Source organism: Lipotes vexillifer, unplaced genomic scaffold (assembly GCF_000442215.2).
Source record: "Lipotes vexillifer unplaced genomic scaffold, Lipotes_vexillifer_v1.1 scaffold1, whole genome shotgun sequence".
In the NCBI taxonomy this organism is placed as follows: domain Eukaryota; kingdom Metazoa; phylum Chordata; class Mammalia; order Artiodactyla; family Lipotidae; genus Lipotes; species Lipotes vexillifer.
The window spans coordinates 1,653,731-1,666,073 of record NW_006779068.1 but is presented as its reverse complement, the minus strand read 5'-3'; the positions used below and the strand labels follow the sequence as shown (position 1 = coordinate 1,666,073).

Below are 12,343 nucleotides of genomic sequence, written 5' to 3'. Positions count from 1 at the left end.
CGAAGTATATGACTTCTAGTATTACTAAAAGGGAGGAAGCTACAGGTTAGAAGTCTCTCTGTAAGCTTTAAGACTGTCTCAGATGAACAATCACACTTAGACCATTTCCATGTGTTCTCAACTCCATTATGAACCAGTTTCTCTAATTTTTTTAATGGGGAAAGGAGTCATTTCACAAAGGCATTCACATATGCACGTGCACACACTGAGTAACTGTTCTTTCAGAAAACATCAGTTAACTAAGAACTACTAAACATTTTTCTCTGCCCTAGTTTTCTTCAACTAGACTATGAGCTCCTTAAAGATAAGAAACAATGTCTTATTTCTATTTATTCACAATCTAGAGATCAGCAAACTTTTTCTGTAAAAGGCAAGATAATAAATACTTTAGACTTTTCACAACTGTCACAACTCGCCAATTCTGCCATTAAGCACAAAAGCAACTACAGACAGTATGTAAACAAATAAGCACAGCTATGTTCCAATAAAATTTATGCCCACTAAAATTTGAATTTTATATAATTTTCGCATTACAAAATATTCTTCTTTGAATTTTTTTCAACCATTTAAAAGTGCAAAAGTCATTTGTAGTCAATGGGCTATATACAGTTTGCCTATCCCTGCTTTAAACAAATTAAATCTCTGGGCCTACATACTGGACACCTTGTGTTTCCTTTTTTTTTTTTTTTTTTTTTTTTTTGTTCCGGGGCCCTCTCACTATTGTGGCCTCTCCCGTTGCGGAGCACAGGCTCCGGACGCATAGGCTCAGTGGCCATGGCTTTTCCTTTTTTTTCTGCGTTCCGCGGGCCTCTCACTGTTGTGGCCTCTCCCGTTGCGGAGCACAGGCTCCGGAGGCGCAGGCTCGGCGGCCATGGCTCACGGGCCCAGCCGCTCCGCAGCACACGGGATCTTCCCGGCCCGGGGCACGAACCCGTGTCCCCTGCATCGGCAGGCGGACTCTCAACCACTGCGCCACCAGGGAAGCCCATGTTTCCTATCTTAATGACTAGAAACCCTGGTTATTATCTTTTTTTTTTTTCATTCAAGTCTAGTTGAAAATTTACAAATACATTTATATCTCCCCAAATCATCCCATCTTCTCTGTTTTCACCATCACTATTCACTACTTTCTTACAGAAGTCTAGGCAGAAGATACCAGCCTAACATTATGCTAAGTGAAATAAGCCAGACACAAATGGACAAATATTGTATGATTCTCCTTATATGAAATATCTAGAACAAGGAAATTCATAGACAGAAAGTAAGTCAGAGGTTACTATGGGCTGGGGGAAGAGGGGAACACAGAGATATTGCTTATTTGGATACAAAGTTTCTGTTGGGGTAATAAAAAATTTTGTAAATAGATACTATTTGATGGTTGTACAATACTGTGAATGTACTTAGTGCTACGTATTATACTTTAAAATAGTTAAAATTATCAATAACTGGTCTCTCTGCCTCCAACTTTTCCCTTCTCCAAATAGCTTCCATAATGACCAGAATATCCTTCTAAAATGGGTTACTCCTGTGACCAGAAGTGTTTTATTTTTTTATAGTAGGAAGTTCTTCAAATTCTGAAGATACTAGACTTTCCACAGTCTTGTTCTTAGACACCTTTCCTGCCTTACCTCCTGTTACATCCCGTCATTGTATATGCCATTCTCCAAATTCGCCCTGCGTTAATCTTTGCTGTTCCGAAGCCTACAATACCCTTCTACTTACAGCCTTCCCATATTCTATTCAGAACCCAACCCAAATGCATTCCTAACTATGGAGCTCTCCCAATCCTTGAAAGAAATGAAAGTGGTCTCTCTTCAATGTTCTAATAAGGCTTGATTAAGTAATTACAAAGATATTGCTTAATTAACTACTTATAAAACTGTCCATATATGTTATATGCACTTTTCTGGTTATGTATTATATTTAATAAGAAGTATTTAATTAAAAATTATACTCCTTTTGCCACCTAATCAACCCTTGTGTTACCTTGACGTACCTTACCCACTGAACTCTTTAAAGGTTTATCTTAGTAATCTTTATTTCCCTTAATATGCATACATTTAAAACCATTCAGTAATTAGTTTGTTAAATATTCCACGGCATTAACTCACATAGAAGGCTACCTGGGTCACATGAAAGTACATAGAACTTTATATACATACATACAAACACACAGACATGAAGTATGTGTATAATTGGAGAAATCTGAATAAGCTGTGTGGATTGCACCAATGTCTATTTTCTTGCTTTTTATTGTACTACAGATATGCAAGATGTCAATGCTGAGGGAGATGGGGTGAAGGGTGAATGGGACCTCCCTGTACATTTAGTTGCAACTTCCTATAAGTCTATAATTATTTTTCAAAATTAAAACTTCTTTTTAAAGGTGAGAGTTTAGAGAAATGGATATTCTTTTATATTGCTAATAGTAAAACAATACAATCGGGGCTTCCCTGGGGGCGCAGTGGTTGAGAGTCCGCCTGTCAATGCAGGGGACACGGGTTCGTACCCCGGTCTGGGAAGATCCCACATGCCGCAGAGCGGCTAGGCCCATGAGCCATGGCCGCTGGGCCTGCGCGTCCGGAGCCTGTGCTCCACAACAGGAGAGGCCACAACAGTGAGAGGCCCGCGTACCACAAAAAAAAAAAAAAACCAATACAATCGGGCTTCCCTGGTAGTACAGTCGTTAAGATTTCGCCTGCCAATGCAGGGGACACGGGTTCGAGCCCTGGTTCGGGAAGATCCCACATGCTGCGGAGCAACTAAGCCCATGCACCACAATTACTGAGCCTGCACTTTAGAGCTCGTGAGCCACAACTACTGAAGCCCATGCAACTAGAGCCCGTACTCTGCAACGAGAGAAGCCACGGCAATGAGAAGCCCACGCACCGCAATGAAGAGAAGCCCCCGCTCGCCACAACTAGAGAAAGGCTGCACGCAGCAATGAAGACCCAACATAGCCAAAAATAAACAAATAAAATCAATAAATTTATTTTAAAAAATACAATCTACTAATAGTATAGCAATAATAAGAGACTTTGAGGATGTTATATACCCTTTCATCTAGTAATTCCACTTCTAGAAATTTAATCTAAGGGTTTACTTGGATACATGGCCCAAAGATAGTCCATCACAACATTTTTTATATTTGTGTATAACTGAAAGCAAACTATCAATAGTAGGGGACTAGTTGAACAAATAAGAGTGTATGTCTAAAAAGTAAAATACTATGTAAATCTTAAGACTGAGAATACAAATATACAATTACTACTAGTTGTGACATGTTGATTTAAAGAAATGGTTCCATAGCATCTGATTTTTAAAGATGTGTATTACAGGCAGTTATATGTTTTATAGAAGCATAGAAAATTGTCTAGATTAATGCCAAAGTAACAGGGATTATTTCTTAATGATAGAATTAAAAGCAATTTTGTCCTTATGTTTTACTCTTTTCTTCATTTTTGTATTTTTTCATGAACAATTATATTGTGTGTATTAAAGAAACATTTTTTTAAATTATGAAATTTTATAAATGCTTATCAATTAAAGTCTTGTTTTAAAGAAAGCCCTGAAACTTTTACCATGCTTTACATAATTTATAAAGCATTTTACATACATATGAGACATTATCATTTCTACAAAATGATATTCCTGTTTTACAGATAATAAATTACAATCAGATAATCTCAGAGTTAAGTCACTGTAACAAAAGATCTTTATCTTTTATCTTTATCTAACCTATCAATCCAGGTAACCAAATCCATAGAGAAATTTCTTACTTACAGCTCTGAAGTTTCAATATATTTCGCAGTTCCTTCAATAGTGTTACAATATTCTGTGGCAAATTTGGTAATAAGCTGGAGTAAAGTAGCACTTTTATCATCCACAGGTTCACCATAGCTATTTAGAAGAGACTGATATTGAGCAGCTAGAACATTTATTCTTGTTTTCAACTCTGGCAAGCAATCTCTGATGTGATGCATCAGTAGCCTAACAAAGGTGAGAAAGGAAGGATTTTAAAGTAATTGTGTATTTTGAAGACCCAACCAGGTCAAATTTTAAAATGCAAATAATAGGGAAACCTGTCAATTTGTCCTGGTAGGAAATAATGCAATCTTAGACTAGAAGGTAAATATGTAGCCTGAAAAAAATGACATGAAGGAAACCATCTTAGTAAATGCTTTTTAAATGTGCCTTCAACCCATCAAATTGTAGCAACTGCTAGAGAATCAAATATAAATTTAAAAAAATTTTTTATATTATTGCAGTTAACTCAAAGAAAGTAAGCTACTCAATCCAATTCTACCTATATTATTTTGGTTTCCGACTTATCTTTTACAATGGGTACTCAGCATAGTCAAAATCAATCTTTTTTTATTTTTAAAATCAATTTTTATAATGTCCTTGTCTGTAAAATTTCACTTTTTGTTTCTTGTATAGTAGGTTCTGATAATGTAGATATTTATTTTTATTGTGGTGGTTGGCATTAAATCATCATGTAGTCTAGGAATGCTCAAATGAATTTTAAAATACCTTAATCATGAAATTCTTGATAGTCTAGTTCTATCATCAAAAGTAAAATGACTGTCAAGAATTTCATGATTAAGGTATTTTAAAATTCACTTGAGCATTCCTAGACTACACGATGATTTAATGCCAACCACCACAATAAAAATAAATATCTACATTATCAGAACCTACTATACAAGAAACAAAAAGTGAAATTTTACAGACAAGGACATTATAAAAATGTAAGGAACTGATAATCAAAGGTCTCAGACACCTATTGGCAACCCAGAAACATCTCATTTTCCAAAAGGTAAAAAATGTTACCTGTTTAAAGTCCTGGCAAGATACTTTGTTCCATTTCTATTGGCCAGAGATGGGTATTTCTTTTGAAGGAAAGCATATTCATCACGGATTGAATCAGTTACACTCTTCTTATTATTAATATCTAGCTGGCTCCTAAGGTTGAAAAATAATAAAACTGTTCAACTAAAGTCAACTGTGGTACTAAGTACTCTGGATAATGAGAATGATGATAATGATGATGATGATGGCACCAGGCACTGTCTATAATGCCTGACATGAATTGTTAATTCTCACAATCAGTCTATGCAATAGGTATTATCCCATTTTATAGCAAAGTAACTAAGGCCCAGGGAGATTAACTAACTTACCCAAAGTCACAAATTAAGTAGTTAAACCACGATTCAAACTGTGTGACTTTTAAGTAAGCAAAGCCTGAATAATTTAGGCCTCATTATTACCATTAACTACAGTCAAAAGCAGTACTCAAGTAACAGGGATAAACAGGTGAAGATATATGTGTGTCTTAATCAACTGTATATTTTATCCATGGACAGGCAACTAAATTGAAGAGTAGCCATCCAAAAATACAACAAACAGTTTTATACCACCTGCTTGCCTGAAAAGAAAATACGAATTAAAAAAAAAAAGAGTAGGGGTGAGGGAGAAGGACATGTGATTAGAAGCAGACAACTGTAAAGACATCACTTAGTAGCATTTTCATTTTAAAAGGTCTGAGACCAAAGATGTTAGGAGCCATTTAAACCCACATTATATCTAGTTTGTAGATGAACTAGGAGTAGAACCCAGATCTCATGACAATTTCAGTGCTTCCTATTTTATAAAGGCTTTGGACTAAGATCTACACTTGAATCTGGCTCTGCTTTCACCAGCCATGTGACTTTGGTAAATGTATAACTTAAGTTTTCTGATTATAAAACAGACCAATATACATATCTCACAGGGACGTTGTAAGGGTTCAAAGAGATACCCTTAAAAATTTCTCACAGTAGAGCGTCTAAAACTTAAGTAGACACTCAACTCTAGTTAGTTTCCTTTCCACAATTTTTAATTTCACCTACTTATAATTAGGATACCTTTAATAAAATTTCTCCAAGTCACTTCCTGGCAATTACATAGAATCACTAATGCTAGGAGTTAAATCGATCTATTAAAATACTACCACCTTAAGAACACTTGACTGGGTGTAAACTAAATAATACGTTTTTTTATCCAGTGCCCTCCTCATACATAATATAATAGACAGGGATTTTTTTAAGCCTAGCCATTAAATTTTCTTCCATTTTGTGGCACTGCTTACTTTAGAAACACTTTCTATTTAAAAATATCTACAGGAGGCTTTAGTGAATCTCTTCCTTTAGAGCAATGAATTCTTTAGCAATACCAAGATTATAGTAAAAGGGGAAAAAGTAGGGACACTATCACATTTCAGACTGATTCAAAAAATTCAGATTTGCTTTGAAATGAGAATGCTGCAATTCTTATCCCATTGTTGATTGCTAACCTGTTAACTATTCCAATTATTCCCAGTTTGACTGGTATAACCCTTCCCATCAATACATCCATGGCATCAGTACCCGCATCCATGAGATCAAGTTTAGTGATTACAGCTAGGGTTCTGCGACCTGGTAAATGCAAAAAAGAAAAGAAATGACCCATTAAATTAAGCTATTAAGTATTAATAAAGGAAAATCCTAATCTATAATCCCACCTAACATTACTGTTGCCATCATTTTGGTAATGTTTTTCTAACCTTTGCTTACAAATACTTTTTAAAAACTACTTGTAATCATCATGTTTAATTTTTAAAATTTTTCACATATAATTTTTTATTAGCTCTTCAGGCTAACTTTTTTATTAGCATTTTAAAATTTTGTTTAAAATTCACTCATGCCTAGTGAGTGAATTTTTGCAGAGCACAAATTCATGATTTTTTTTTTTTTTTTGCTCATTACAATTTATTCTTTCTTTCTGCACACCCCTTGGCAGCTCCTGCCACATAACCAGCCCGCCCAACACTGTCTTGGGTTCAGGGCTGCCTCACAGAGGTACACAGTTCCACTGGTTCCAATCACAGGGCATGGGATATGATGCAGACTGTAACTAATTTTCTGTATGACTTTGTTGGCTCTGTATGGTTATATACAGGGAAGCCGAGTTTGTCCAGAGCCTGGGTGTGGACAAACAACATATGGGAGACGAGACCCTGGCCCCGGTACTCAGGCAGGGTGACCCCCGACTGCATTTCTCCTGTCTAGTCCATCAGGGACCAGGACACAGGGGTCCCCTCCAGCCCCAGCAGGCAGAAGGTGGGGAAGGCCCAGATACAGCGCTCAGTGAATCGCTGGCTCCTCTCACTGCCACCAAAATGCCAGAATTTATTCACCATGCCAGCGTGGACAGGATCCAGGGATGAGAGTTTAAACATCTCTTGGTTAATGGCTTTTTTTCAGTTCTATGAGTTTTGACAAATGCAATGTCACCACTACCTCAAAACAAAACAGTTCCATTGCCCCCTCAACCCCCACCAAAATTTCCTTGTACTATCCCATTCCTAGTTTTGTCTTTTCCAGAATGCTATATAAATGGAATCATATATATAGCCTTTTGAGTCTGGGTTCTTTCACTTGGCATAATGCTTGTGAGAGTCATCTATTTTGTTGAATGTATCAATAGTTCATGCCTTTTTATTGCTGAGTAGTATTCCACAGTATGGACACACTATAGTCTAGTTATTCATTCCCCATTTGAGAAACATTTGTGTTGTTCTCAGTTTTAGGAGATTAAGAATAAAGCTACTATAGATATTTGCATACAGGTTCTTTATACGAACATAGGTTTTCATTTAACATTGGTAAATAACCTAGGAGTGGAATTACAGATTTAACTGTTTAAGAAACTGAGAAACTTTTTCCCAAAGTGGCTATACCATTCCTACCAGCAATGTATGAGAGTTCCAGCTGCTCTGCATAATGTCCAATTTTACATATGGCACTTTTCAATTAGAAGCATTTTTGTATTTTGGTCCAAATCTATAAAATCATCCCTTTTAATGATTCCATATTCTATTATTATCTTATCATTCCTACTGTGGGCCATATATTGATTCTAATTTTTTATAAATAATACTGGGTTGGATTATTTTCTTATACTATATTACTAGATTAAGATCACTAGATCAAAAGTATGATTATATTTATGGCTCAAGGGTCAGTTTAAAATAGAATTAATGTATATAAAATGCCTAACAGTTTACTTTATATAATAAAAATAAAATTTAGATAAACATTTTGATATAGTTTATCTTTTAATCTAAAATGAACATTAATTGCTCATATAAAAGTTTCTTAAAAACTTGAAATAAAAAATTTTAAGAAATGACCCCGTTTATAGGAATTTTAATTAGCAGTCTTATTAGCATTAACATTTCCTACCAAATTTTTATTTTAAATTTTTATTCAAAGTAGGAAATAAGAAACATGACACTGCCCACAGACCCTCAATACTCAGATGAAAAAAAAAATGGCTCCTGTATACAGCAAAGCATACATTTATTAGCAGCAATAATAACTTACAGTCTGGCATCTTATATAAGATGCACACTGCAGCATTAGTCAGGTATCATATACTGACTCACAGTATGAACTATATTTCAAAGAATCCCCTCTGCCTTGAACCTCTGCAGAATGTAGATACCATAATTATCTACTATACTATAATAGTCTACAATGATTACCTACCATGACAGTTATTCTTAGAAATCAGCCATTCAAAAACCTAAGTCATTTTATTTATACAAAACAAACTTTTTGCGAAGCCATCTTCTTATTTTAAAATCATTAGGTAATCATTACAAATATGGACATCATGTGAAGTATTTTTGCCTAGCCTGTACAGCAATTTATCCATTTCCACCAAAATTTCTAGTTGATAATATAAGTAAAATAGAAAAGCATTATTTTAAAAATGTGTATTAACAGCTAGAGATATTCTTTTTAAAAATAAAAACTCTCGAGGGTAGATTTACCATGTTAACCAAGCATCTCATTAAAAATTAACATCTGTCCTTACCATCTGGATCTACCTCTCTTGAAATTTTAAGTGCCTCTGATGTTGCCATATCTGTATTAGCAGCAGTGACAGCGAGGATAATGGAATTTGGATTACTGATGAACCGAAGAATGAGCTCTCTGATTTGAAGCTCAATATCCTTAGGTTGATCACCTACAGGCACCTGGACCAAAAAGAGATGATCAAGGAACTAGTAATAAAAATCAACTCAGCTTTTTTTTCCCTCCATTTAATCCGAAGAATATAGGTATTACTCCATTTACAGAAAATTAAAATGAAATTATATACTACAATGTATATGAATTTGGTAATATATAAAAGTCTCAAAATGTAATCTTGCAAATATCAAAAGTCTACCATGTTAAGGATTGGTCAATATTAATTGCCTAGAGACAAATTCATTCAGTCACTCAATTAGCAAGTATTTATTGGCAACCTTTATTTCAGGCACTGTTCTACATACCAGATTATATCACAGTAGTGAATAAGAAAAAGACCAAAATTCCTGCCTTCACTGAGCTTTAGTGATGAGAAGCAGATAATAAACAGATATATACATAGTATCTAGGTGGTGGTAAGGCTATGGAAAAAATAAAGGCGAACAGGAGGCTAAGGAATACATAGTTATACTTTTAGGGACTTCCCTGGTGGTCCAGTGGCTAAGACTCTGCGCTCCCAATGCAGGAGACCCGGATTTGATCCCTGGTCAGGGAACTAGATCCCACAGGCCGCAACTAGAAGATCCTGCATGCCACAACTAAGACCCGATGCAGCCAAATAAATAAATATTAAAGAAAAAAAGCTTATACTTTTAAATCATTATTTTAAACGGGATTATGCTTTTAAATTGAGTAATCAGGGGAGACCTCACCCAGATAATGACATTTGAGAGAATGACCACAAACTGAAAGAGATAAGGGAGAGGTACAAGAAGATACCTGGGGGAAGAACATTCCAGTAAAGTGAACAAAATGGCAGAAGGTTGGAGCAGAAGGAGCTAGAAGAGTAATATAGAGACAGATCAAGTAGATACTTTAGATCTCTTTAAGAACTTAAGCTTTTACTCTGAGTGAAGTGGGAAGCCACTACAAAGATTCTGAGCCAAGGAATGACACAATCTAATTTTCACTTTAATAATATCACTCTGGCTGCTTAGTTAATAAATTATAAGGAAGACCTCTTAGGAGACTATGGTGGTAATCCAGCTGAGATGATAGTGGCTAGCTGAGGATGGTAGCTATGAGTTTGTAAGACGTGACAGAGTTCCAGATATACAGGCACACCTTGTTTTATTGCACTTTGCAGATATTGCATTTTTTACAAATTGAAGGTTCGTGGCAACCCTGTGAGAAGGAAGTCTATTGGCACTAATTGTTCAAAGAGCATTTTCTCGCTCTGTGTCTCTATATCACATTTTAATAATTCTTGAAATATTTCAAACCCTCCACCAGCAGAAAGATGACATACGACTCACTGAACATTCAGATGATGGTTAGCATTTTTCAGCAATAAAGTATTTTTAATTAAGGTATGTACATTGCTTTTTTAGACATAGTGCTATTACATACCTAACAGACCAAAGTACAGCTGACCCTTGAAAAACACAGGGTTGGGGCACTGACCCCCTCAGGTAGTCGAAAATATGCTTTTGACTTCCCCAAAATTTAACTACGAATAGCCTCCTGTTGAGTGGAAGCCTTACCAACAACAGGCAATTAACACATATTTTATATGTTATATGTATTATATACTGTACTCTTACAACAAGTAAGCTAAAGAAAATGTTAATAAGAAAATCGTAAGGAAGAGAAAATACATTTACAATACTGTACTCTATTTATCAATATTTTATGTCATCTGTTTACAAGATAAATTTTCTGTCAGTACCTACATCAATAGTCTTATATGATAACAAAACGCTGTAGATGTTATATGTTATTACTGACACTAGATATCAAAAATGAAAAGATAACGTAAAAAAGAAATTCATATTTATTTACATATATAACAATTCACGCATTGATAACAAAGAAGCAGCAATACGATTGCTTTATGGTAGCCTAGTGTAATCGATATGATTGCTTCATAGTAGCCTAGCCTATACACTAATGAGTGAATCGTCATAAAATTTTTATAGCATACAGTGTTAAAGTCATATTCATAACACAGTATGGAAACCACTTACCTGTGATGATAGGCTGATACGCAGTTTCTCCAATTACAAAAGAAAGGCATACTGCATGGTAATATAATTCTTTGAAAGCAAAGTTATAAAACAGTAAGAAAACACATTATTAATTTTACATTAAATATCACTCACCTTATACCTATATAAAGACAGGCTATCCATTTCAATACAAGTCTTGTACATGATGTTCTACATAATAAGTACTTAGGCAATGATGACAAAAGACACAAAAACATCTCACACAGTTCTTTTTTTAATTTTTTTTAAAGGAACTAATTTTTTTTTATTTATTTTTGGCTGCATTGGGTCTTTGTTGCTGCACACAGGCTTTCTCTAGCTGTGGCGAGCGGGGACTACTCTGCGTTGCCATGCGCAGCCTTCTCATTGCGGTCGCTTCGCTTGTTGCGGAACATGGGCTCTAGGCACACAGGCTTCAGTAGTTGTGGCACGCGGGCTCAGTAGTTGTGGCTCGCAGGGTCTAGAGTGCAGTCTCAGTAGTTGTGGCGCACGGGCTTAGTTGCTCCGCGGCATGTGGGATCTTCCCGGACCAGGGCTCGAACCCATGTCCCCTGCATTGGCAGGTGGATTCTTAACTACTGCACCACCAGGGAAGCCCTCTCATACAGTTCTTGCCATACAGTTACTAGATTTCACAAGAAGACACACACATATACAACAGAACTCCATGGCATGATGATTATTTGCTATTCAGTAAGTGGAAGTGGATCATCCTCATCGTCGTTCATGTGAAGTAGATGGAAGAAGTGGCGGATCTGGTCTTGCTGTGTCAGGAGTGGTAGAGGCAGAAAAAGCGGAGGAGGCAGAAGGGAAGGCAGGAGAGGCAGGCACACTCAGTGTAGCTTGACGGAAATACATCATAATTTCTGTCTGCCTCTTGTTTTTTCACTCTAAAAATGTTTCTATATGGTGCCAATCCTTCTTCCACCAAGTCAAGATCAGTCTTGAATAATTGGAACTCTTTGACAGATTGTGTAATGTCAATTTGTTTTTGGGCACTGCTTCTTTTACATCTTCTTCCTCATCATCTGGCACTGTTTCAGAAGTACTCATTTCCATCAAGTCATCTTCTGTTAATTCCTCCCATGCACTGTCTACTTTAGCTCTTGAATTTCTACAAGATTCATATCTTGAAACCCTTCAATCACCCACCCACTTTTTTTCTGGACATGTCCACAGTCTCTTTCATGATTTCCTTGATTGGCTCTGTCGTAAATCCTGAAGTCTTACACAACA

The 12,343-nt window shown here is 36.0% G+C and overlaps 1 protein-coding gene across 8 annotated transcripts in view; it reads right to left on the bottom strand.

The window, feature by feature from the left end:
* DNM1L (dynamin 1 like) overlaps positions 1-12,343 on the bottom strand; it is a 61,940-nt gene that overhangs the window by 10,014 nt on the left and 39,583 nt on the right. For 7 of the 8 annotated variants that reach the window (XM_007452192.1, XM_007452188.1, XM_007452189.1 and 4 more), the window contains 4 exons: positions 8,902-9,064; positions 6,335-6,455; positions 4,834-4,965; positions 3,784-3,990 (listed from right to left, as the gene is read on the bottom strand). In XM_007452192.1, the coding sequence (XP_007452254.1) occupies positions 3,784-3,990; positions 4,834-4,965; positions 6,335-6,455; positions 8,902-9,064 (623 nt within the window). The remainder of the gene's footprint in view (positions 1-3,783; positions 3,991-4,833; positions 4,966-6,334; positions 6,456-8,901; positions 9,065-12,343) is intronic. The other variant, XM_007452195.1, reaches the window with a different exon arrangement.